The sequence below is a fragment of the Desmodus rotundus genome, chromosome 2 (assembly GCF_022682495.2).
Source record: "Desmodus rotundus isolate HL8 chromosome 2, HLdesRot8A.1, whole genome shotgun sequence".
In the NCBI taxonomy this organism is placed as follows: Eukaryota; Metazoa; Chordata; class Mammalia; order Chiroptera; family Phyllostomidae; genus Desmodus; species Desmodus rotundus.
Window position 1 is genome coordinate 107,471,347 of NC_071388.1, and position 27,257 is coordinate 107,498,603.

The following is a 27,257-nucleotide window of genomic DNA, read 5'->3' on the forward strand; positions in this document are numbered from 1 at the left end:
ACTGCCACTGAATGTCTTACTTGCCTAACTTAGGGAGTTCTCTGTACACTAAACAGGAAGTGACACATTAGATGACTTGATTGCCTTGGCGTTCGTTTTGGCAAAAATGTATACCAGCTCAAGAGTGAAACCCATTTTACAATACCGTTTTTCCTTGTTTCTCCCCTGCCACCTCGCCCCACCCCCAGGTTATTTCAAAAGGGCAGTGATTTCGGAATGCCTTCTTGCAATGTTGAATGCTGATGAAGAAATTAGGAAATAGCCCTAGCTGGTGTGGCTCAGTGAATTGAGCCCAGGCCTGCGAAGCAAAGGGCTGCCAGTTTGATTCCCAGTCAGGGCATATACCTGGGTTACCAGCCAGGTCCCTAGTAGGGGGGCTCATAAGAGGCAACCACACATTGATGTTTCTCTCCCTCTCTTCTTCCTTTCCCTTCTGTCTAAAAAGAAATTTTAAAAATCTTTAAAAAAAGAAATCAGGAGACAAACCTTTATAATCAACAAGACAAAATAAAAAAAGATTGCAGAAGACGATTGCAAATAAATTGCAACCAGTAAAGTTTTGAGTTCTTTCCCATATGTCAAGTATTTACTTTTTAGCGGGCAGGCATAGTGGGGGTGTACGAGAGTTCCCATTGTTCTCCAGCAGTTCATGATGGACGCAGAAAGCATTTTCCAATATGTTGTGCAAGTGCAGGGTACAAGTACAGGTAAAAGTACAATGACAGGTAAGGAAAGGAGAGAAAAGTCTTTCTGTAGGAGGCCTACTTAAGACCACTAGGTTGCCCACTTCTCCAGGGCATATCTGTACCTCCTCCTCCCTATCATCTTTCCCGACTTGACCCTTCTCTGCAGCTTCTCTTCTTCTGCCTGCCCTTTAAAGTTGGTGTTTCCTAGGGACAGTTGTAACTCACAGGGTCTTATCAGACCTCTTTCTGGGAGACCATCCCTTTTCTTTTCTCTTCCTAAAAAACATGTAACATATATGTAAACTATGAATCAAAACAAAATGAATCCTCAGGAATCCACAATCCACTTCAAAACCGTGATATTACCCATGTGAGGGTTCGCCTCCAGAGATAACTAATACCGTGAAATTTCCCCATTCCTTTGCTTTTTCTTTAGTTTTACCGCGTCCTCTTCACAGGAGACAGGGCGGTAAGGAGAGGCAACGAAGCCGCCCCGTACGTACCAGTGCTCCAGAGAATGTCCTTTGGCTTGCGTTTCCCCAAACAACCATTGGTATTTTAAAACAAAATCTTACACGCCCCCACCACCAAGCGTGAAGGTGAAACCATCAAGATGGCGGCGACCTCGCCTCGCCCATTTCCCCGGGGCAGGGGTGGGGGGCGGGGAGGAAGCGCAAACGCTGGGGCGGCCGGCTGGTCGGCGAAGACTAGTGGCGTCATCGGCAGGCGCAAACCAGGTGCACGTGACTGAGGCGCTTAGGAGGAGGTGGCGTTGAGGAAGTGTCCGGGGATTTCGGGCAGCATGCACGGCTGCCGGCTTTTCCTGTGCACCACAGCGGTGCGTGCCTGGCCGGCTCTCTTGGCCTACCCGGGGAGCCGCCGTTCGCTGCGCACCTGTCCGCAAACCCGCGCTTTCGCCAAGGAGCTCTTCCTGGGCAAAATCGAGAAGGTAACGTTGCACGTGGGCCGACCCTTGCTCTCTGCCTGCTGCTTGTTGCTCTTACCAGGAAAGACTGAGGTAGAGCTTTGTCCTTGTCCTTACACCTGCTTGACAAATACACCCGAGGGGCTGGGCGTACTAAAATTCCAGATTCCTGAGTCCCACTAGATCATGTAATTTTTTCCAGGGAAGAGGAAGAGTCTTTCTAGGGTAGGGGCCCCTGAGAAAATGTGGATTTGACAAGTGTTACAGCTAATTCTTGTCAGGTCATTTTGGGAAACATTAGGCGAGGCGATGCAACGCTCACTTCAGCGTTCTGGCCCCCGGATTTGCGGGACTTCCTTCCCGAATCCCAAATACAGATTGGAGTCAGCTTCCAGTGGACCCTAGGCATTCACAGCAAAGTCCCAGAACCTCACCCTGCCGTTCATTTTCCTCAGAAGTCTGGCTGCTTCCCCATACCACCTCACCACATGCCTTCCACGGGTGTTACTACCCAGTAATAACCCAGCTCTTACCCAATAGTTACAGCTTGGTTATTAAGCATTCAAAAACCCTCTTACAGTAGGAAGACTTGAATTTGACTTTAGCTCTGTGACTGAGCCTCAGTTCTTTAAGCCTTAAAATGGTCCTGCTTCACGGTTGTGTTTTGTAAAGCCCTAATGAGATACATAGTGCATGCTTTTTAAAGTGCTTTTTAAACTGTGCAGATGCAGAAGGAATCACAATAAGTAGTTAATGCTTGTGACACTTACTAGTCTTGTGACCTTGGGCTAGTCACTTCACCTCCCTGTACCTCAGTGTGATAATCTACAAAAGAGGTGTAAAAACAGTACTCGTCCCCACCCAAAGGTGCCCTGCAAACCAAATAAAAAGTTTGTGTACAGTGCTTTGAGCTTGATTCAATTCTAGGCTCATACTCTATTACTGAAGGAGTTATTCCCTGGTTTCTCTTTAGAACATTCCTCTAAGGTTATCAGGCGTTACCAGTGCAGAAACAGAGACTCAGACAAAGAGTGATTTGCCCTGCTAGGAAGTGCAAAGCTAGGTATTTAAAGTTTAGGAAACTATTTTCCCCACAACCTGAGGCTGTGTGGTGTACTATCTTGGGACCTCACACCTCCAAGCAGCATATAAAGAAAGAACACAGGTCTTTCATGCTTCTTTGCTTTGCTTCCTATTTTACTGAGAAAATACATTCTATCAGATGACAACTTTCACTACCATATTTACCCTCTCTTTCCTGCACCTGTGCCCATGTAGTCTACATTCTTTTACTATGCGTAAACTGTCTACTCCTACCAAAAGCCAGCTGCCTCACCAGACCCCATATCTTCTCACCTACTTAAGGGCATTGATCCAGTAATTCTCTCCTTTCTCATCTACATCATTAGTTGTTCCCTCTCTGCTGTATCTTGAACTCATATCATTTAGGCTTTTGTCTTTAAAAATCACCTGTACTGAACTCAGGAAAGTCAATAGTAACCTTCGTGTGGTCAAATCTAAAAGTCTGTTCTCAGTCCTTATCTTAGTTGACTCGTCACTGGCATCTGATACAGTTAATCACTCCTGGCTTCTAAAAAAACAGTCTCTCTTTTTCTATCTATTTCAGTGGCTGATCCTTTTCAGTCATCTTTGTGGGTTCTTCTTGGCTCCTTGACCTCTAATATTAGCCAGTGTTTTCAGGTAGCCCAGTTGGGATCTTGAGTTTTATTTATTTTAATAAATATAAATTAATATTAAATTTTTATATGAAATTTATATTAAATACAATTTATATAAACATTTTATTAATTTGTTTGGAGTGACATTAGCTAATAAGATAAGTTTCAAGAGTACAGTTCTCTAATACATCATTCGTATATTGCATTATGTGCTCACCACCCAAGTATAGTCTCTCCTTCCATTACCATATATTAGATCTCCTTCACTCTTCTAGTTCCCTGCAGCCCCTTTCCTTCTTGTAACCACCATGCTGTTGTCGGTGTCTGTGAGTTTGTTTCTTCATTTGTTGCTTTCAGTTTTATATCACACATATGGGTAAAATCATGGTTCTTGTTTTTTTCTGTCTGATTTATTTGGCTTAGCATGATATTCTCAAGATTCTTCCGTGTTGTTGTAAATGGGAGTATTTCATCTTTCCTTATGGCTGAGTAGTATGCCGTTGTACACATGTACCACATTTGCTTTATCCAATCCTCTATCAAAGGACACCTATGTCGGTTTCATGTCTTGGCCAATGTGAATAATGCTGCAGTGAACAAAGGAGTGCATATATCTTTTTAAATTTTTTTTCCTAGAGAAAGCGCACAATTTATAAATTCATAAATGTATAGCTGGTGAAAATTCACAGTGAGCACAGACTCATGTAACCATCATTTGGACCAAGAACAGAACAGTATCACCACCTGAAAGCTTCCACTGCCCCATCCCTGTCACTGGCACTTTCCTATTTACAACAGCCTAGACCAGCAATTTTCAACTGGTGTGCCTACAGCAATTTTTAAAACATGCAATACCTACTTTTTAGTCAAGGCCACTGACCTCTTTTCCCTTACACTGTCAAATAAAATAATTAGAACAGCCAACACAACAATAGCCATCCAGTGTACCTAAAGTATACCTATGTATTTATCAAATTGACAAAAAACAAGATATTTTTTTGGTGTGCTATAGAATTTTAGTAATTAGTTTATGTGTGCCATGAGATAAAAAAGGTTAAAAATTACTGGTGTAGATTAGTATGGCCTGCTTTGTAATTTCCTACAACAGATTCTGTAGTATAAATACTGGCTTCCTGTACCCTGTGAGATTTATCCCTGTTGCGTGCAATTACACATTATTTATTCTTTAGTGTCCTACTGCATGAATATACTATGATTTATTTACCCATTTTCTTGTGCCAAAGCACTTGGGTAGTTCTAGAATTTGGCTTTTATAAATAGTGGTGCTATGAACATAAATATTCTAGTACTTTTTTGATGACGACATAGACATATTTCTGTTGGTTATACAGTTAAGAATAGAACTATTAAGAATAAGGTATGTATCGGCTGCGGTGGGGAGGGGTGGAGGGATGGGGAGAAAAGGCAGACAACTGTAACTGAATAACAATAAAAATTAAAAAAAAAAGAATAAGGTATGTACGAGTATATACTTCATTGTGACTGGGTAAGATTCTACACACTAGCTGCATCTCCATATTTTTACTGACAATACCACTGAACACCCTTAAAATTTCTTAGTAAACTCATTGTTTTTTTTTTAATTATTTTATTGTTGTTCAGTTACAGTTGTCTGCATTTCCCCCCCACCCCTCTACCGCACCCCAGACAAACCCACCTCCCTCCCCTGCTTCCACCCTCCCCCTTGGTTTTGTCTGTGTGTCCTTTATAGTAGTTCCTGAAAACCCTTCTCCCCACTGTCCCTTCTCCCCTCCCCTGTGGCTATTGTTAGATTGTTCTTAACTTCAATGTCTCTGGTTATATTTTGTTTGCTTTTTTCTTCTGTTGATTATGTTCCAGTTAAAGGTGAGATCATATAGTATTTGTCCCTCACCACCTGGCTTATTTCACTTAGCATAATGCTCTCCAGTTCCATCTGTGCTGTTGCAAAGGGTAGGAGCTCCTTCTTTCTCTCTGCTGCATAGAATTCCATTGTGTAAATATACCATAGTTTTTTTTGATCCAGTCATTTGCTGATGGGCACTTAGGTTGCTTCCAGTACTTGGCTGTTGTAAATTGTGCTGCTATGAACATTGGGGTGCACAGGTTCTTTTGGATTGGTGTTTCAGGGCTCTTAGTGTATAATCCCAGCAGTGGAATTGCTGGGTCAAAAGGCAGTTCCAGTTTCAGTTTTCTGAGGACATTCCATAACTGTTTTCCACAGTGGCCACACCAGTCTGCATTCCCACCAACAGTGCACTAGGGTTCCCTTTTCTCCGCATCCTCTCCAACATTTGTTTCTGGATTTGTTTATGTTGGCCACTCTGACTGGTGTGAGATGGTACCTCATTGTGGTTTTAATTTGCATCTCTCTGATGACTAGTGATGCTGAGCATCTTTTCATATGTCTCTGGGCCCTCTGTATGTCTTCCTTGGAGAAGTGTCTGTTCAAGTCCTTTGCCCATTTTTTAATTGGGTTGTTTGTCTTTCTGGAGTGGAGTTGTGTGACTTCTTTATATATTTTGGAGATCAGGCCCTTGTCTGAGGTATCATTGGCAAATATGTTTTCCCATACTGTTGGTTCTCTTTTCATTTTAATGCTGTTTTCTTTAGCCACACAGGAGCTTTTTATTTTGATGAGGTCCCATTTGTTTATTCTTTCCTTTATGTCCCTTGCTTTAGGGGACGTGTCTGTGAGGATGTTGCTGCGTGGAATGTCTGAGATTTTCCTGCCAATGATTTCCTCGAGGACTTTTATGGTGTTATGACTTATATTTAAGTCTTTTATCCACCTTGAATTTATTGTTATGTATGGTGTAAGTTGGCGATCAAGTTTCATTTTTTTGCACATAGCTGTCCAGATCTCCCAACACCATCTGTTGAAGAGGCTACTTTTTGCTCCATTTTAGGCTTCTGCCTCCTTTGTCAAATATTAATTGACCATAGAGACTTGGGTTTATTTCTGGGCTCTCTATTCTGTTCCATTGGTCTATGTGCCTGTTTTTATGCCAGTACCAGGCTGTTTTGATTACAGTGGCCTTGTAACACAGTTTGATATCAGGTATTGTGATCCCTCCTGCTTTGTTCTTTTTTCTCAAAATTGCTGCAGCTATTTGTGGTCGTTTATGGTTCCATATGAATTTCTAAAATATTTGTTCTATATCTGTGAAGTATGTCATGGGTACTCTAATAGGATTGCATTGAATGTATAAATCGCTTTGGGTAGCATGGCCATTTTGATAATGTTAATTCTTCCAATCCATGAACATGGTACATGTTTCCATTTGTTTGTGTCTTCCTTAATTTCTTTCTTCAGTGTTGTGTAGTTTTCTGAGTACAGGTCATTTACCTCCTTGGTTAGGTTTATTCCTAGGTACTTTAATTTTTCTTGTTGCTATGTCAAATGGGATATTTTTCCTGATTTCTGTTTCTGATATTTCATTGTTGGTGTACAGGACTGCCTTTGATTTCTGAGTATTGACTTTGTATCCATCTGTTTTGTAAAATTCATTTATTAGGTGGAGTCTATAGGATTTTCCCTGTACACTGTCATGTCATCTGCAAACAGTGACAGTTTTGCGTCCTCCTTTCCAATTTGGATGTCATTTTATTTCTTTTTCTTGTCTGATTGCTGTGGCTAGGACTTCCAATACTATGTTGAATAGGAGTGGTGAGAGAGGGCATCCTTGTCTTGTTCCTGATCTTAGTGGGAAAGCTCTAAGTTTTTGTCCATTGAGTATGATGTTGGCTGTAGGTCTCTCATGCATGGCTTTTATTATGTTGAGCAATGCTCCCTGTATTCCCACTTTGCTGAGTGTTTTTATCAGAAATGGGTGCTGTACCTTATCAAATGCTTTTTCTGCATCTATTGATATGATCATGTGATTTTTGTCTTTGCTGTTGTTGATGTGGTGTGTTATGTTTACTAATTTGCCAATATTGTGCTATCCTTGCATCCCTGGGATGAATCCCACTTGATCATGGTGTACGATCTTTTTAACGTATTGCTGGGTGCATTTTGCCAATATTTTGTTGAGGATTTTAGCATTTATGTTCATCAGCGATATTGGCCTGAAGTTTTCTTTCTTCGTCGTGTCTTTATCTGGTTTTGGTATTAGGATGATGCTGGCTTCATAAAAGGAGTTTGGGAGTCTTCCATCCTCTTGAATTTTTTGAAATAATCTGTGGAGGATGGGGGTTTGCTCCCCCTTAAATGCTTTGTAGAATTCTCCTGTGAAACTGTTGGTCCAGGGCTTTTGTGTGTCGGAAGCTTTTGAATTACTGTTTCAATTTCATCAGGTGTTATTGGTCTGTTCAGGCTTTCTGCTTCTTCTTCATTGAGTTTTCACGGTTATACTTTTCTCTAGATTTTCACATTTCATCTAGATTTTCACATTTCTTCGCATACAGTTCTTTGTAGTAATTTCTGACAATCCTTTGTATTTCTATGGTATTAGTTGTCCCTCCTCTTTCATTTTTGATTGTGTTTATTTGGGTCCTCTCTTTTTCTTGATGAGTCTGCTTAGAGGCTTGTTGATTTTGCTTCTCTTTTCATAGAACCAGCTGCTGGATTCGTTGATCTTTATAATTGTGCTTTTAGTCTCTATATTGTTTATTTCTGCTCTGATCTTGGTTATTTCTGTATTTATACTTGCTCTGGGTTGTCTTGGTTGTGGTTCCTCGAGTTCTTGTAGGTGTAGGGTTAGGGTGTTTATTTGAGGTGTTTCTATTCTTTTTAGGTAGGCCTGTATCGCTATGAACTTCCCTCTGAGGACTGCCTTTGCCTTGTCCCATAGGTTTCAGATTGTTAAGAGTTCATTTTCCTTTGTTTCCAGAAACTTTTTGATTTCTTCCCTAATCTCATTTTTGACCCGTTCATTGTTTAATAGCATGCTTTTCAATCTTCATGTTTTTTAGTGTTCGGGGTATTTTCCTTGAGATTTGTTTCTAGTTCCAGTCCCTTGTGATCAGAGAAAATGCTTGATATGAAATCAATTTCCTTGAACTTGTTGAGGCTTGTTTTGTGTCCTATGATGTGGTCTATCTTTGAAAATGTTGCATGTGCTTTTGAAAAGAATGTGTATTTTGGGAGGTAACCAAGATGGCGGTGTAGGTAGACACACTGCGCCTCCTCGCACAACCAGAACTGACAGAAAATCGAACGGCAAGGAAGTCCGACACCAAGGAAATAAAAAATAAACATTCATCCAGACAGGTAGGAGGGGTGGAGACAGGCAGCCAGGGCGGAGAGGACTCGCGTTGCCATGGCGGGACCGAGACGGGACGGAGACTGGCGGAGTGTGGGACGAACGGGTCAGGCAGTCTGACCACTAGCAGACCCCTGCAGCCCCATATTTGCGCAGATAGGCTGAGAGGGCCGGACTCAGAGTGGCGGAGAACGGGGCAGGCAGAGCGGTGGGTAGCACTCCGGGGCCCCACATTCGCACACAGATAAACCGGGCGAACGGGGGGGAGCAAAGCAGACTGCGCAACCCAGGGCTCCAGCTCTGGAAAATAAAGCCTCAAACCACTGATTGAAAACACCCGTGGGGGTTGGGGCAGCAGCAGGAGAGACTCCCAGCCTCATGGGAGAGGTCTTTAGAGAGACCCACAGGGACCAACGGCGTGCACAAGCCCACCCACTTGGGAACCAGCACCAGAGGGGCCCAGTTTGATTCTGGGTATCGGAGTGAATGATAGAAGTCCGGTGGAGAGGGGAGCGGGCGCCATTGCTCCCTCTCGGCCCCTCCCCCACCTACAGCATCACTGCTCAGCAACCAGCGTTACCCCGCCCCGGGAACACCTAAGGCTCCCCCCCTTAAAGTAACACATGCACCAAGAAAAAAAAAAAGGGGGCCCAAATGACAGAACACTTCAAAGCTCCAGAAAAAATACAACTAAGCGACGAAGAGATAGCCAACCTATCGGATGCACAGTTCAAAACACTGGTTATCAAGACACTCACAGAATTGGTTGAATCTGTTCGAAAACCACATGAAAAAATGAAGCCTATGCTAAGAGAAACAAAGGAAAATGTACAGGGAACCAATAGTGATGCGAAGGAAACTGGGACTCAAATCAACGGTGTGGACCAGAAGGAAGAAAGAAACATCCAACCAGAAAAGAATGAAGAAGCAAGAATTCAAAAAAATGAGGAGAGGCTTAGGAACCTCCAGGACATCTTGAAATGTTCCAACATCCAAATTATAGGGGTGCCAGAAGGAGAAGAGGAAGAACAAAAAATTGAAAGCTTATTTGAACAAATAATGAAGGAGAACTTCCCCAGTCTGGCAAAGGAAATAGACTTCCAGGAGGTCCAGGAAGCTCAGAGAGTCCCAAAGAAGCTGGACCCAAGGAGGAACACACCAAGGCACATCATAATTACATTCCCCAAGATGAAAGAGAAGGAGAGAATCTTAGAAGCAGCAGGAGAAAAGGAGACAGTTACCTACAAAGGTCTTCCCATAAGGCTGTCAGCTGATTTCTCCAAAGAGACCTTACAGGCAAGAAGGGGCTGGCAAGAAGTATTCCAAGTCATGAAAGGCAAGGACATACATCCAAGATTACTGTATCCAGCAAAGCTATCATTTAGAATGGAAGGGCAGATAAAGTGCTTCTCAGATAAGGTCAAGTTAAAGAAGTTCATCATCACCAAGCCCTTATATGTTAAAGGGACTTACCTAAGAAAAAGAAGATCAAAAATAGGAACAGTAAAAATGACAGCAAACTCACAGTTATTAATGACCACACCTAAAACAAAAACAAGAGCAAACTAGGCAAACAACTAGAACAGGAACAGAATCATAGAGATGGAGATCACAAGGAGGGTTGTCAATAGGGGAGTGGGAGGGGAAGAGGGGGGGAAAGGTACAGAGAATAAGTAGCATAGATGATAGGTGGAAAATAGACAGGGGGAGGGTAAGAATACTGTAGGAAATGTAGAAGCCAAAGAACTTATAAGTATGACCCATGGACATGAACTATAGGGGGCGAATGTGGGAGGGAGGGGGTGGGCAGGATGGAGTGTAGTGGGGGGGGGGAATGGGACAACTGTAATAGCATAATCAATAAATTAAAAAAAAAAAGAAAAGAATGTGTATTTTGCTTCTTTGTTATGAAAGGCTCTATATACATCAGTTAAGTCCATTTCATCTAGGGTCTTGTTTAATGGCACAATATCTGTGTTGATATTTTGTTTGGAAGATCTGTCCATCTTTGACAGTGGGGTGTTAAAATCTCCTACTATAATAGTGTTGCTGTCAATATCTTTCTTGAAGTCTCCAAGATTTTCTTAATGTATTTGGGCGCTACTATATTGGGTGTATATATATATATATTTACAATGTTTATGTCTTCTTGGCGGATTCTTCCTTTGAGTATTTTGAAGTGACCTTCTGGGTCTCGTTTTATGGCCCTTTATTTGAAGTGTGTTGGTCCCATATGAATATTGATACCCCGGCTTTTTTTTTCTTGTCCGTTTGCTTGGAAAATTTGTTTCCAGCCCTTCACTTTCAGTCTTTGTGGGTGTTTTGTTCTGAGGTGGGTGTCTTGTAGGAAGTATGTGTGTGGGCCAGGCTTTCTTATCCATTCAGCTATTCTATGTGTTTTGATTGGAGCATTTAATCCATTTACGTTTAAGGTTATTATCGATAGGTAGTTATTCATTGCCTTTATTCCTACCTGTGTTCCTCTCTCTTTCTCTTTTCCTTCCTTTCCTTAAAGCAGTCCCTTTAGCATCTCTTGCCGAGCTGGTTTGGTGGAGGTGTATTCGTTTAGACTTCTTTTGTCTGGGAAGCTCTTTATTTGGCCTTCTATCTTGATTGAGAGCTTTGCTGGGTAAAGTAGTGTTGGTTGCAGGCCTGTGGTTCTCATTACTTGGAAAATTTTTGCCATTCTCTTCTGGCTTGGAGTATTTCCATTGAGAAGTCAGCTGCTAACCTTATCGGGCCCCCTTGTATGTTACTCCCTTTTCTCCCTTCCTGCCTTTAAGATTCTCTCTTTGTCTTGGAATTTTGCCATTTTAATTATGATGTGTCTTGAAGTGGGCCTCTTTGGTTTCCTCTTGATTGGGACTCTCCGTGTTTCCTGGGTTCGTGTGAGTTTTTCTCTTTTATCAATTTAGGGAAATTTTCCATTATTACTTTTTCAAACAGGTTTTCTATACCTTGCTCTTCTTCTTCTTCTTGTGTTATTCCTATTATATGAATATTATTATATTTCATGTTGTTCTGCATTTCCCTTAATCCCTCTTGTTTCTTTTCTGAGCCTCTGTTCCTTTTCTTGCTCTTTCTGGGGTTGTTTTTTTTTTCCTACGTTGTCCTCCAGCTCACTGATCCCATCCTCTGCTTCATCTAGCCTGCTTTTGATTCCTTCTTCTGTGTTCTTCAGTTCTGAAATTGTATTCTTTATTTCCTCTTGTCCTTTGTTGATAGTTTATCTTTCCTTTTTCATTTTGATAGAATTCATTGGGTTCATTGTAATTTCCCTTTAGTTTTTGGTAATTCTGTGTGAGCTCATTAAGCTTCCTTATAACCAGTACTTTGAATTCAGTATCTGATAGTTGACTTGCCTCTTTTTCATTTAGCATTGTTTCTGAGACTTCCTCCTTTCATTTGGGGATTGTTTCTTTGTCTTCCCATTGTTTGTGAGACTCTTCCTGTTAGCCTCTGCTTCTTAAGTTGCTCTGTTCTTACCCACTGGATTTATGTTGTAATCTTCTCTGGTAGAATACCTGTGAGATTCAGTGGTTATAGTCTCCTTGATTTCCCGATCCTACTGATCTTGGGCTGTGGTTTATTTTGGCTCTGTGTATGTCTTTGGTTTTTGGTTATTGTTGGGTCTTTCTTTGCTGGGTCCTACCCACCAGCTGGTTTACTGAGGGTCATTCTGTTCCCTACCTCTTCTTTTCTGTTGTGCAGGTTGTGTTGGAAGTGGTTCTTCCGTGTGTACAAGGTTCTGAGGCTTTTCTCTTGCTCTTGTTCAGTTGTTTCTTCTGAGTAATTTCTCCACTGTTTATTTGTATTTCCAGATAGGTCCTGGGTTGAGTTAGTTTGGCTTCCACTCCCTCCTTCACCTTTTTCTGTTGTTATGTGTTGGTGGTTCCTTTGTTGGTGGGTTTCCTCTTCCAGGAGGTATCCTGGTATTCACAGCTTCTACCTACTCTTTTTTGTGATAGGTTGGAGGGGGAAGGCAAAATGGTTTTAGACAGCAGGAGTGTATTCCCACCAGCAGTGAATGAAGGTTCCTTTTTCTCCACAACCTTTCCAACAGTTGTTATTTTCTTGTTGATTGTAGTCCTTCTTGCAGGTATGAGGAGTTACCTCATTGTGGTTCTGATTTGTGTTTCCCTAATAGCTAGTGAGTTGAGCATCTTTTCATATATAAGAGGGAGAGGTGCTCAAAACACAGAATTTATTTTAAGAAATTGTGCATTTATTCTTACTTGTTTAAACTTTAGTCACCTTCAAAGTACTTTCCATTTGATGCAAAACACGTGTCAAGACTTTATTCAACTGTTCAAAACAGTTTTGAACTCATCAATTTTGATGCTTTTTAGTGCTTTTGTTGTTTTTTTTACCTCTTCCACATTGGCAAAACATTTACCTTTGAGGACTTTTTTCATCTTGGGAACAAAAAAAGTCACTTGGGACAAGATTGGATGAATAGGGAGGGTGGGGCACAGGGGTCATGCCATTTTTGTCAAGAACTGCTGAGCATGCAGTGTGGTGTGGGCATGTGTGTGCTTGTAAATCACCTCTCATGAAATGCGCAAACACCTTGAAAGCCTTTAACAAAATTCACTGAAGTCAAACACAGCCTCTCACAACACCACCAGATGGCACACTGCTACAGATGGGTTCCTAGAACACTTATTTAGTGAGGGGAAGCCTACACTTCAAGGGTCCTGCCCTTCAGAAGATAATTCTGGTTTTTTAGGATCCCCGTTTGTATGTCTTCTTGGGAGAGATGTCTGTTCATGGTTCCACCCAATTTTAATTGGATTTTATTGTTGTGGAGTTCTATGAACTTTTAAATATCCATATTTTGGGTGTTAGCTCTTTATCAGAGGTATTATTTGCAAATATCTCCTCCTATCCAGTTGGTAGCCTTTTTGTTTTGTTAATGGCTTCTTTTATTATGCAGAAGCTTCTTAGTTTGATATAGTCCAATTCATTTATTTTTGCCTTTACTTCCCTTGCCTTTGGGGTTAAAGTTATAAAATCCTCCCTGAGACCAAGGTCCATAAGTTTTGTACCTATGTTTTCTTCTATATATTGTTTTGGGTCTTATATTTAGGTCTTTGATACATTTTAAGTTAATTTTTGTCTATGGTAAAAATAGCAGTCTGGTGTCATTTTGTATATGGTTTTCCAATTTTCCCAGCATCATTTACTGAAGAGGCTTTATTCCAGAAGTGTATGTTTTTTGTTCCTTGGTTGAAAATTATTTGACTATATATCTCTGGATTTATTTCTGAGCTCTCAATTATGTTCCATTGGTCTGAGTGTCTTTATCTGCGAATACCATGATTTTTTGATTGTTGTCACTTTGTAGTATAATTTGAAGTTAGGTTGTGGGATACTTCCAGTTTTGTTCTTTTTTTCCTCAGGATCCCCTTGGCTATTCAGGGTATTTTGTGGTTTCATACAAATTTCATGACTCTTTATTCTCTTTATTTTAAAAAAATTCATTTGGATTTTAATGGGTATTGCATTTATTCTGTATATTGCTTTGGGAAATATGGCCATTATAACTCTGTTGATTCTTTCAATCCATGAATATTTTCCCATTTCTTTGTGACTTCAGTTTTCTTTTAATAATGTCTTCATAGTTTTCAATGTATAGACCCTTTACTTTGTTTTTGTAAATATATTTTATTGATTATGCTATTACAACTGTCCCACTTTTTTTCTCCCCTTTATTACCTTCCGATCTGTACCGCCCCTCCCACCAGTAATCCCTCCCACCCCCCTTAGTTCATGTCCATGGGAGGTACATATAAATTTTTTGGCATCTCCATTTCCTATACTATTCTTAACTTCCGGCTGTGTATTTTATTACTACCATTTATGCTTCTTATTCCCTGTACCTTTTCTTCCATTCTCCTCCCTCCTCCTTCTCGCTGATAACCCTCCATGTGAGCTCCATTTCTGTGAATCTGTTCCTGTTCTAGTTTGCTTAGTTCATTTTTGGTTTTGTTTTTTTAGGTTCGGTGGTTCATAGTTATGAGTTTGTTGTCATTTTAGTATTCATATTTTTGATCTTCTTTTTCTTAGATAAGTCCTTTTAACATTTCATATAAGGCCTTGGTGATGATGAACTCCTTTAATTTGACCTTATCTGGGAAGCACTTTATCTGCCCTTCCATTCTAAATGAAAGCTTTGCTGGATAGAGTCATCTTGGATGTAGGTCCTTGCCTTTCATGACTTCGAATACTTCTTTCCAGCCCCTTCTTGCCTGCAAGGTTTCTTGTGAGAAATTAGCTGATAGTCTTATGGGAACTCCTTTGTAGGTAACTGTCTCCTTTCCTCTTGCTGCTTTTAAGATTCTCTCCTTATCTTTAATCTTGGGTAATGTAATTATGATGTGCCCTGGTGTGTGCTTCCGTGGGTCCAACTTCTTTGGGACTCTCTGAGCTTCCTGGACTTCTGGGAAGTCTATTTCCTTTGCCACATTGGGGAGGTTCTCCTTTGTTACTTGTTCAAGTAAGTTTTTGATTTCTTGCTCTTCCTCTTCTTCTTCTGGCACTCCTATGATTGGGATGTTAGAACGTTTAAAGTTGTCCCAGAGGTTCCTAAGCCTCTCTTCATTTTTTTGAATTCATGTTTCTTCATTCTGTTCTGGTTGAATGTTTATTTCTTCCTTCTGGTCCAAATCATTAATGTGAGTCCTGATTTCCTTCCCTTCTGGTTCCCTGTATATTTTCCTTCGTTTCACTTTTTGTAACCTTCAGTTTTCCCTCTATTTTGCAACCATACAACCATTTCTGTGAGCACCCTGATTACCAGAGTTTTGAACTTTGCATCTGATAAGTTGGCTGTCTGTTTGTCCCTTAGTTGTATTTTTTCTGGGGTTTTGATCTGTTCTTTCATTCCGGCCATGTTTCTTTGTCTCTACCCTGTTACATTGTAAGGGGTGGAGTTTAGGTATTCACCAAGGCAGGGCAACCCACTTCACTGCTTTGTGGTGCTGTATATGGGGGAGGGGGTAAGAGAGGGAATAATGCCGCTTGCTTGGCTGTCTTCTGGCTTTCGGTCACTTCTTCCGCTACCCAGAAGCAAATTAGGCCCTTCTGGTGCCTAATTTCCCAGGTGGGTAGTTTTGTTTATGTTCTAGGACCTCATGGGTTTCTTCTGAAAGCTCTCCTGTGAGGCTGGGAGTTTCTCCCACCGCCACAGCCCTCACAGGTTTTTACAGCCAGAGGTTTTGAGGCTTTCTTTTCCCACACTGGAACCCTTTGTTGCGTGGTCTATCTTGCTCCCCATTTGTTTCTCCTGGTTTATCTGCACACAAATGTGGGACCGCCAGCTGCCTGCCCCTTTGCTCTGCATCCTCTCTGCCCTGGCTCCCTGTTTCCACCCCCTCCTTCCGGTCTGGATGAATGTTTCTTCTTTAATTCCTTGGTTGTTTGACTTCCATATAGTTTGATTTTCTGGCAGTTACGGTTGTTTTTTGTTTTTAAAGTTGTTGTTGTCCTTCTCTTGGTTGTACAAGAAGGCACTGTGTATCTATATGCTTCCATCTTGGCTGGAAGTCACTTTGTTAAATTAAGTTTTGTCCTAGGTATTTTTTTGTTGTTGCAATTCCAAGTAGAATTGTTATTTTCATTTCTTTTTCTGAAATTTCATTGTTTGTATGTAGGAACACAATGGGTTTTTGTATCCTGCAACTTTACTGTATTTTTTTATCGTTTCTAATAGTTGTTTGGGTGAGTTTTAGGGTTTTCTACACAAACAATTACATCATCAGTAAAAGTGACAGTTTTACTTTCCTAGTCCCAATTTGGATACCTTTTATTTGTTTCTCTTGCTTGATGGCTGTGGCTAGGACTTCTAGTACAGTTTTGAATAACAGTGGTGAGAGTGTTCATCCTTGTCTTGTTCATGACTTTAGAGGAAAAGTTTTCATTTTTTTTCTCCATTGAGTATGATATTGGCTGAGGGTTTGTCATATATGGCCTGTAGTATGTTGAGGTACTTTCGTTCTATACCCATTTTATTGAGTGTTTTAATCATAAATAGATGTTGTATCTTATCAAGTGTTTTTTCTCCATCTATTGATATGATCATATGATTTTTATCCTTTATTTTGTTAACGTGTATTACATTGATCGATTTAAGTATGTTAAACCATTCTTGTGCCCCTGGAATAAACACTTGATCGTTATGTATTGTGTTTAATGTATATTTGATTTGCTAGTATTTTGTCTAGGATTTACATCTGTATTCATCAGAGATATCAGTCTATAATTTTTTTGTGTGTGTTATTCTCGCCAGGTTTTGGTATCACAGTTACCTTGGCCTCAGAAAAGGAGTTAGGAAGTATTGCCTCTTCAGTTTTTTTGGAAGAGTTTGAGAAGGACAGGTATTAAATCTTCGAATGTGTGGTAGAAGTCACTACTGAATCGTTGTAGTCCTGGACTTTGACTCTTTGGGGTTTTATTTTTTATGATTGCTTCTATTTCCTCACTGTTGATCTGTCTATTTAGAATTTCCAGTTATTTGTGATTCAGACTAGGATGGTTATAGTATTTCTAAGAGCTTGTCCATTTCTTGTAGGTTATTGAATTTAGTGGCATATCACCTCATAGAATTCTTGTATAATCCTATATATTTCTGTGATACCTGTAGTGACTTCTCATTCACTTCCAATTGTATTTATTTGAGTCTTTGCTCTCTCTTCCTTAGTGAGTCTAACCCGAGGTTTGTGAATTTTATTAATTTTTTCAAAGAACAATTTCTTTAATTAATTTTTTCTATTGTCTTTTGTTTCCTATTTGTTTAATTCTGCTACAGTTTTTATTATTTCTGCCTTTTACTGACTTTGGGCTTTGTTCTTTTTTCTCTAGTTTTTCAAGGTGAATGTTAGGTTTCTTTATTTGAGACTTTTCTTGTTTTTTAAGGCAGGTTGTGAAGCTATACACTTCCCTGTTATTAATGCTTTTGCTGTCTCCCCCAAATTTGGTGTGTTGTATTGTCATCCTTATTTGTCTCTGTAACTTTTGATCTTTTTTACTACTTCTTTGACCTAGTCATTGTTTAGTGGTATGTTGTTTAATATCCACATACTTGTGGTTGTTCCCACTTTCTTTTTTCAGTTGGTTTCCAATTTCAAAGCACTGTGGTTGGAGGATATGCTTGGTATGATTTCTGTCTTCTTAAATTGTTGAGGCTCGTTTTGTGTCCCAATATATGGTCTCTCCTTGAGAATGATCCATGTGCCCTAGAGAAGAATGTGTAATCTGGGGTTTTGGGGTAAAGGGCTCTGTAAATATTGTTTATATCCATTTGCTCTAATATGTCATTTAAGGCTGATATTATTGATTTTCTGTTTGAATGATCTATTTGTATTATGGGGTATTTAGGTCCCGTACTATAATTGTTTTTTGTCAGTTTTTCCCTTTTGTTCTTAGTTATTCTATGTATTTTGGTCCTCCCAGATTGGGTACATGTATATTAATGTGTTATGCTTTCTTAATGTATTGTCCCCTGTATCATTATCAAATGTCCATCTTAGTCTTTTGTTACCTTTTTTATCTTAAAATCTATTTTGTCAGATATAGATACAGCTACATCTACTTTTCTCTGGATACTGTTTGCTTGGAGTATCATCTTTCACTCTTTCACTTTGAGTCTGTGTTTGTTTTTGCAGCTGAGATATATTGTCTGAAGGCTGCATGTTTGGTGGGTGTTTTTTTTTTTGATCCGACCTTCTACTCTGTGTCATTTTATTGGAGTTCAGTTTATTTATATTCAGGGTAATTATTGACATATAATATAGTCATTTTACTTTTTGTTTTCCAGTAGCTCCATGTATTCATTGTTACTTTTCCCTTGTGTTCTGTTACTTAAATTTGGTGGTATTATATGATATTTTTTTCTCTTTTTTTATGTAAAGTGTCTCAGTTCTAGATATTGTTTGTGGGAAGAAACCTATTAGGTTTATGTAGAAGAAAGTTTCACATATATGAGAAAAAGTCTCTCTGGAAAAAGTACAACTATTGTTAATATAACAAGAACACTTGGCGTGATATCATTGTAACCTGGCAGCCAAGGAGAGAGGACTACAATGCGCATGTGTGAACAATGATGACTTCACTGTACTAGTCAGTGGGGACAGTAGATGTCATTTAATGAGCATGTATACTGTGTGGCCATTGCATTCAAAATGACTTTGAGTGAGTAGAGCCACAAATCTGCATCAAATTTTGCATTAAACTTGAATATTGCTCTGCAGGAACTATTTCTTTGGTTGAGAAGGCGACAGCTATGGGTAACTGGTTGGTGATTGGCAGCTTCATCACGCCAACATGCCAGCTCATGCATCACATCTCATGCAGAGTTTTTTCGTAGAACATCAAATCATCCTGGTGACTTACCCCCCGCCCCCCACCAGCCCAGATTTGGCACCCTGTGACTTCTGGCTTCTCCCAAAACTAAAATCACCTTTGCAAGGAAAGAGATTTCAGACCATCAATGAGATTCAGGAAAATACAATGGGGCAGTTTTAGCTTTCAGTCAAGATGGTGACATAGGCAGACATGGCTCGCCTCTTCGCACAACCACATCAAAATTACAACTAAAATATAGAACGACCATCACTCAGGAATGTCAAAAATCAAGTTGAGTGGAAGTCTGACAACTATGAAATTGAGTTGAGTCGAAGTCTGAAAATTACAGAATTGAAGAAACCACATTCTTTCAGACTGGTAGGAGGGTCATGGATGAGCAGCGGGCTGACTCTACACCCATGTAAATATAAATTTGGGAGGGATATCTCGGAAGCGAGGAGTCCCAGACCCACAAAAGGGCCCCAGCCCAGGATTCCAGTGCCAGAAAGATAAGTCCCCTCAACTTATGGCTGCGAAAACCAGTGAGTGGGAAATGAGTTGGTAGAGGAGGTTGCTATAGCCTTAAGCAGTTCCCCTTGGACAACCCACACACAGACTCACCTATTCAGATTTGCTCCCTCTGAGCTCCAGCACTGGGGTGGCAGCTTGAAGGGCACCAGTGGAATACAGGGAGAGACTGAAGTGTCTGGTATTTTGGCCCGCAGAGGCCATTGTTACTTTGCGGAGCTCTCCCCTGACAGAGCCGGTATCTGAGATTCCATCAACCTGGAGTGACCCACCTTCCAAATCCACAGAAGCTCTACCCCACCCAATTTACAGGCCCACCCAAGCTGCTTTTCCATAAGAAAGGCTGGTCTTGGCTCCTAAATCCTATCAAACAAGCAAGAGCTGGCTTCAGTGAGCCCTAGCAGCAGCCACATTAGAGTCACAGCTTGGCTTCACTTGGGAATCTCAATGCCTAGCACAAATAGCAGCCATCTCAGATTTCTTTACAGCTCAGGCAGGGTGCCCTGGGCAAAACACCATTGGAAGTTGTCCTTGAACTACACCATCTGAGAAACCCCAGAGCAAATGTGCACAGTGGGTAGCTACAGACCACATTGGAGCAAGACCACCCTACCCCTGCACAGCGGATCCTCCACAGAGGGTGGAGGTTGGTGATCAGTGGTCATAGCCAGTCCTTGCAGCTGACTGACCTCGGTAAATCCCTCCCATTGATCTGCCAACAGCAACCAAGGCTCAATTACAAGAGGAGAGTGTACTCAGCCCACATGAAGGGTGCACTATGAATACCCAGCTCGGGTGATAGGGGAGGCTGTGCCACTTGACCCTACAGGACAGCCACTACATTAGGCCACACGACCAAGACATGAGTCAAAGCAACTCTACTTAATACATAGAAATAAACACAGGGTGGCTGCCAAAATGAAGAGACAAAGAAACATGGTCCAAGTGAAAGAACAGATCAAAATTCCCGAAAAGCTAAGTGCAATGGAGATAAGCAATCTACTAGATGCAGAGTTCAAAACACTCTTTGTAAGGATACTCAAGTAACTTAGCAAGGACCTCAACAGCATGAAAAAGATCCAGTCAGAAACAACGGATACACTAATTGAAATGAACAGTTTAAAGGGAAACAACAGAATGGATAAAGCCGAGAATCAAATCAATGTATTTGGAACATAAGGAAGCAAAAAATAGCCACACAGAACAAGAAGAATCAAAAAGGATCCCCCCAAATGAGGATAGTATAAACAACCTCTGGGACAACATTAAGAGGTCCAAGATTCGCCTCATAGAGGTGCCAGAATGAGAAGAGAAAGAGCAAGAAATTGGAAATCTATCTGAAAAAATAGTTGAAAAAAAACTTTCCTAATTTGGTGAAGGAAATAGACATTCAAGTCCTGGAAGTGCAGAGACTCCCAATTATAATGGATGCAAATAGGTCCACTCCCAAGACACATCATTATTAATAGGCCCAAGGTTAAAGATAGAGATTTTTAAAAGCAAGAGAAAATAAGTTAGTTATTGGAAGGTTGCCAAATGGGGAGGGGGAGTGAGAGGGAATGAATGGGTGAAGAGGTGAGGGGATTAAGAAGTACAAATAGATAGTTACAGAATAGCCATGGGGATATAAAGTACAGTATAGGAAATGGAGTAGCCAAAGAACTTGTAAGGTGACCCATGGACATGAATAATGGTGGGGGGATTGCCTGAGGGAATAGGGGGTGCTGAGTGGAGGGATTAAAGGGGGGCAAATCAGAACAACTATAATAGCATAATCAATAAAATATAATTGAAAATAAAATACAATGGGGCAGCTGATGGAGATTGGGAGAACTGAGGTCCAAAGGTGCCTACTTTGAGGGGACTGAGGCATCATTGTCCTATGTACAGTGTTTCTTCTATCTTGTATCTTCAATACAAGTCTCTATTTTTCACATTACATGGCTAGATACCTTCTAGACAGACCTCATACAGTATTTCTTTTTCTTCTCATTGCATCTTATATCCATTTCCTTTCGGAAATTCAGCTTTACCCCCTCTCCTTTTATTGTTTTTTGTCATAAATGATTCCTTTTTTTTTAATGCTGTGTGTTCATTTCCAAATTGTAGTAGCTATTGTCTTATTTTATAAGTATTTTTAACTCCTTTAACCCTGTGTCATATTTAAGTGTATAATACCTTATTCTGAACAAGTGTTGCAGTTTTCTTCTGTCTTTTAGTCATATTACTCATAGTTTTTTATCTTTTTGTCTTTTTGTTTCAGGTAGAAGAACACTGTTTAGTATTTCTTGTAATGCAAGTCTTGCGGTGGTAAATTCCCTCAGCTTCTTTATGTCTGGAAGTCTTTATTTCTCCTTCATTATCTAGGGAATGATTTTGCTGGATATATTATTCTTGATTGGTGATTTCTCTCTTTTGATAATTTGAATATTTGATTCCACTGTCTCCTAACTAGTAGGGTTTATGTTGGAAAATTTGATGATAACCTAATGGGATTTCCATTATGGGTTACCAGCTTCGTTTTTCTGGCTGCCTTGAGAATTTTTTCTTTGTCATTAATTTTTGACATTTTTAATATCATGTGCCTGGCAGAAGGCCTTTTTGGATTGAGATAATTAGATGATATTCTATTTCCTTCTTAGATTGGAGTATCCAGTTCTTTCCATAGGTTTGGGAAGTTCTCACTGATTATTCGTTTGAATAGGCTTTCTGTTCCTCTTTTTTTTCTTTTCCTGGTATACTCATTTCATTTATTATTCTTTTTTTTTAGACCCCAGTCTATCTCTTCTTCTATCTGAGTCATTTCTGGATTTCTGTCTTTGATATCTAATTATTTTCTTCATCTGGTCCTCTCTATTTCCTAAGCTCACTGGTTCATATTCAATTGTTTTATTGAGTTCTTCAGCTCCGGAATTTGTTTGGTTCTTTTCTGTAATTTCAGTCTTTTTGGTAAAGTAGCCCCTTTTTCATTGATTTTATTTCAGAGTTCATTAAACTGCCTTTCTGAGTTTTCATGTATCTTGTTTTCTTTTCCCCCCAGAACTGCAATCTTGAATTCTCTGTCATTTAAATAACTTATTTCTACACTTTTAAGTTTATTTTCTGAAGATTTTTCATTTTCTTTCTTTTTTTTAATTTTTATTGTTATTCAATTACAGTTGTATGCCTTTTCTCCCCTTCCCTCCCCCCCACCGCAGCAGAACCAACCTCCCTCCCCCACCCCCACCATCCCCCCCGATTTTGTCCATGTGTCCTTTATAGTAGTTCCTGAAAACCCTTCTCCCCACTGTCCCCACCCTACTCCCCCCTGGCCACTGCTAGACTGTTCCCAACCTCAGTGTCTCTGGTTGTATTTTGTTTGCTTTTTTCTTTTGTTGATTATGTTCCAGTTAAACGTGAGATCATATGGTATTTGTCCCTCACCGCCGGCCTTATTTCACTTAGCATAATGCTCTCCAGTTTCATCCATGCTGTTGCAAAGGGTATAAGCTCCGTCTTTCTCTCTGCTGCGTAGAAATCCATTGTGTAAATATACCATAGTTTTTAGATCAACTCATTTGCTGATGGGCACTTAGGTTGCTTCCAGTACTTGGCTATTGTAAATTGTGCTGCTATGAACATTGGGGTGCACAGGTTCTTTTGGATTGGTGTTTGAAGGTTCTTAGGGTATAATCCCAGCAGCACAATTTGCTGTGTCAAAGGGCAGTTCCATTTTTAGTTTTCTGAGGACATTCCATACTGTTTTCCACAGTGGCCACACCAGTCTGCATTCCCACCAACAGTGCACTAGGGTTCCCTTTTCTCCGCATCCTCTCCAACATTTGTTTCTGGATTTGTTTATGTTGGCCACTCTGACTGGTGTGAGATGGTACCTCATTGTGGTTTTAATTTGCATCTCTCTGATGACTAGTGATGCTGAGCATCTTTTCATATGTCTCTGGGCCCTCTGTATGTCTTCCTTGGAGAAGTGTCTGTTCAAGTCCTTTGCCCATTTTTTAATTGGGTTGTGTGTCTTCCTGGAGTGGAGTCATGTGAGTGCTTTATATATTTTGGAGATCAGGCCCTTGTCTGAGGTATCATTGGCAAATATGTTTTCCCATACTGTTGGTGCTCTTTTCATTTTAATGCTGTTTTCTTTAGCCACACAGAAGATTTTTATTTTGATGAGGTCCCATTTGTTTATTCTTTCCTTTATGTCCCTTGCTTTAGGGGACATGTCTGTGAGGATGTTGCTGCGTGGAATGTCTGAGATTTTCCTGCCAATGATTTCCTGGAGGACTTTTATGGTGTTACAACTTATATTTAAGTCTTTTATCCATCTTGAGTTTATTTTTGTGTATGGCGTAAGTTGGTGATCAAGTTTCATTTTTTTGCACGTAGTTGTCCAGATCTCCCGACACCATCTGTTGAAGAGGCTGTTTTTGCTCCATTTTATGCTCCTGCCTCCTTTGTCAAATATTAATTGACCATAAAGACTTGAGTTTATTTCTGGGCTCGCTGTTCTGTTCCATTGGTCTATGTGCCTGTTTTTATGCCAGTACCAGGCTGTTTTGATTACCGTGGCCTTGTAATACAGTTTGATATCAGGTATTTTGATCCCTCCTGCTTTGTTCTTCTTTCTCAAAATTGCTGCAGCTATTCGGGGTCGTTTATGGCTCCATATAAATTTCTGAAATGTTCGTTCTATATCTGTGAAGTATGTCATGGGTACTCTAATAGGATTGCATTGAATGTATAAATCGCTTTGGGTAGTATGGTCATTTTGATGATGGTAGTTCTACCAATCCATGAGCATGGTACATGTTTCCGTTTGTTTGTGTCTTCCTTAATTTCTTTCTTCAGTGTTGTGCAGTGTTCTGAGTATAGGTCTTTTACCTCCTTGGTTAGATTTATTCCTAGGTACTTTATTTTTCTTGTTGCTATACCAAATGGGATTTTTTTCCTGATTTCTGTTTGCAGTTTCGTTGTTGGTGTACAGGAATGCCTTTGATTTCTGAGTATTGACTTTGTATCCAGCTGTTTTGCCAAATTCATTTATTAGGTCGAGTAGTTTTTTGGTGGAGTCTATAGGATTTTCCATGTACACTATCATGTCATCTGCAAACAGTGACAGTTTCATTTCCTGCTTTCCATTTTGGATGCCTTTTATATCTTTTTTTTGTCTGATTGCTGTGGCTAGGACTTCCAATACTATGTTGAATAGGAGTGGTGAGAGAGGGCATCCTTGTCTTGTTCCTGATCTTAGTGGGAAAGCTCTAAGTTTTTGTCCATTGAGTATGATGTTGGCTGTAGGTCTCTCATATATGGCTTTTATTATGTTGAGCAATGCTCCCTGTATTCCCACTTTGCTGAGTGTTTTTATCAGAAATGGGTGCTGTACCTTATCAAATGCTTTTTCTGCATCTATTGATATGATCATGAGATTTTTGTCTTTGCTGTTGTTGATGTGATGTATTATGTTTATTGATTTGCGAACATTGTACCATCCTTCCATTCCTGGGATGAATCCCACTTCGTCATGGTGGATGATCTTTTTAATGTATTGCTGGATGCGGTTTGCCAATATTTTGTTGAGAATTTTAGCGTCTATGTTCATCAGAGATATTGGCCTGAAGTTTTCTTTCTTCGTTGTGTCTTTATATGGTTTTGGGATTAAGATGATGCTGGCTTCATAAAAAGAGTTTGGGAGTCTTCCATCAGTTTGGAGTTTTACGAATAGTCTGTGAAGGATAGGGGTTAGCTCTTCCTTAAATGCTTTCTAGAATTCTCCTATGAAACCATCCGGTCCCAGGCTTTTGTGTGTTGGGAGTTTTTTGATGACTGGTTGAATTTCCTCTGCTGTTATTGGTCTGTTCAGGTTTTCTGCTTCTGCATTCAGTTTTGGAAGATTATATTTTTCTAGAAATGTGTCCATTTCACCTAGGTTTTCAAATTTCTTGGCATACAGTTCTTCGTAGTAATTTCTTACAATCCTTTGTATTTCTGTGGTATCAGTTGTAATCTCTCCACTTTCATTTCTAATTCTGTTTATTTGGATCCTCTCTCTTTTTTTCTTGATGAGCCTACTTAAAGGCTTGTCGATTTTGTTTATCTTTTCAAAGAACCAGCTTCTGGATTCATTGATCCTTAGAATTGTGCTTTTAGTCTCTATGTCATTTAGTTCTGCTCTGATCTTGATTATTTCCTTCCTTGTGCTTGCTCTGGGCTGTCTTTGTTGTTGTTCCTCCAGTTCTTGTAGGCGTAGGGTTAGGTTGTTTGTTTGGAATGTTTCTATCTTTTGAAGGTAGGCCTGTATTGCTATGAACTTCCCTCTCAGGACTGCCTTTGCTGTGTCCCATAGGTTTTGGGTTGTTGTGAGTTCGTTTTCATTTGTTTCCAGGAAGTTTTTGATTTCTTCCCTAATCTCGTTCTTGACCCATTCGTTGTTTAATAGCATGCTATTCAGTCTCCATGATTTTGAGTGTTTTGGGTTTTTACCCTTGGGGTTGGTTTCTAGTTTCAGACCCTTGTGGTCAGAGAAGATGCTTGATATGATTTCAATTTTCTTGAATTTGTTGAGGCTTGCTTTGTGTCCTGTCATGTGGTCTATCTTTGAAAAAGTTCCATGGACACTTGAAAAGAATGTGTATTTTGCTTCTTTGGGATGAAAAGCTCTGTATATATCAGTTAAGTCCATTTCCTCTAGGGTATTGTTAACTGACACAATATCCTTGTTGATATTTTGTTTGGAAGACCTATCCATTTTTGATAGTGGGGTGTTAAAATCCCCTACTATAATTGTGTTGCTGTCAATATCTTTCTTGAAATCCTCCAAGATTTTCTTTATGTATTTGGGTGCTCCTATGTTGGGTGCATATATATTTACAATGTTTATGTCTTCTTGGTGGATTCTTCCTTTGAGTATTATGAAGTGACCTTCTGGGTCTCTCTTTATGGCCCTTCTTTGGAAGTCTATTTTGTCTGATATGAGTATTGCTACCCCTGCTTTTTTTTCCTGTCCGTTTGCTTGGAAAATTTGTTTCCAGCCCTTCACTTTCAGTCTTTGTGGGTGTTTTGTTCTGAGGTGGGTGTCTTGTAGGAAGTATGTGTGTGGGTCATGTTTTCTTATCCATTCAGCTGTTCTATGTCTTTTGATTGGAGCATTTAATCCATTTACGTTTAAGGTTATTATCGATAGGTAGTTATTCATTGCCATTATTTCCTACCTGTGTTCCTCTGTCTTTCTCTTTTCCTTCCTTTCCTTAAAGCAGTCCCTTTAGCATCTCTTGCAGAGCTGGTTTGGTGGAGCTGTATTCTTTTAGACTTCTTTTGTCTGGGAAACTCTTTATTTGGTCTTCTATGTTGATTAAGAACCTTGCTGGGTAAAGTAGTCTTGGTTGCTGGCCTCTGTTTCTCATTACTTGGAATATTTTTTGCCATTCTCTTCTGGCTTGGAGCGTTTCCATTGAGAAGTCAGTTGCTAACCTTATTGGGGCTCCTTTGTATGTTACTTTCTTTTTCTCCCTTGCTGCCTTTAAGATCCTCTCTTTGTCTTGGAAATTTGCCATTTTAATTATGATGTGTCTTGCAGTGGGTCTCTTTGTGTTCTTCTTGCTTGGGACTCTCTGTGTTTCCTGGATTTGGGTGACTTTTTCTCTCCTCAGATTAGGGAAATTTTCATCATTACTTTTTCAAACAGGTTTTCTATCCCTTGCTCTTCTTCTTCTCCTTCTGGTATTCCTATTATACGGATATTGTTACGTTTCATGTTGTCCTGCATTTCCTTTATTGCCTCTTCATTCTTTCTGAGCCTCTTTTCCTTTTCTTGCCCTGTCTGGTGTTTTTTTCTACTTTGTCCTCCAGCTCGCTGATCCGATCTTCTGCTTCATCAAGTCTGCTTTTCATTCCT

General features: G+C 40.0%; 1 protein-coding gene across 4 annotated transcripts in view; it reads left to right on the forward strand.

The window, feature by feature from the left end:
• Positions 1–1,414: 1,414 nt before the first annotated feature.
• The window catches only part of ACAD9 (acyl-CoA dehydrogenase family member 9), an 88,051-nt gene continuing 62,208 nt past the window's right edge, over positions 1,415–27,257 (forward strand). For 2 of the 4 annotated variants that reach the window (XM_053918533.2, XM_045185853.3), the window contains exon 1: positions 1,415–1,635. In XM_053918533.2, coding sequence (XP_053774508.1) covers positions 1,489–1,635 — 147 coding nt within the window. In that variant the 5' untranslated portion in view covers positions 1,415–1,488. The remainder of the gene's footprint in view (positions 1,636–27,257) is intronic. The other 2 variants (XM_024577892.4, XM_053918535.1) reach the window with 2 other exon arrangements.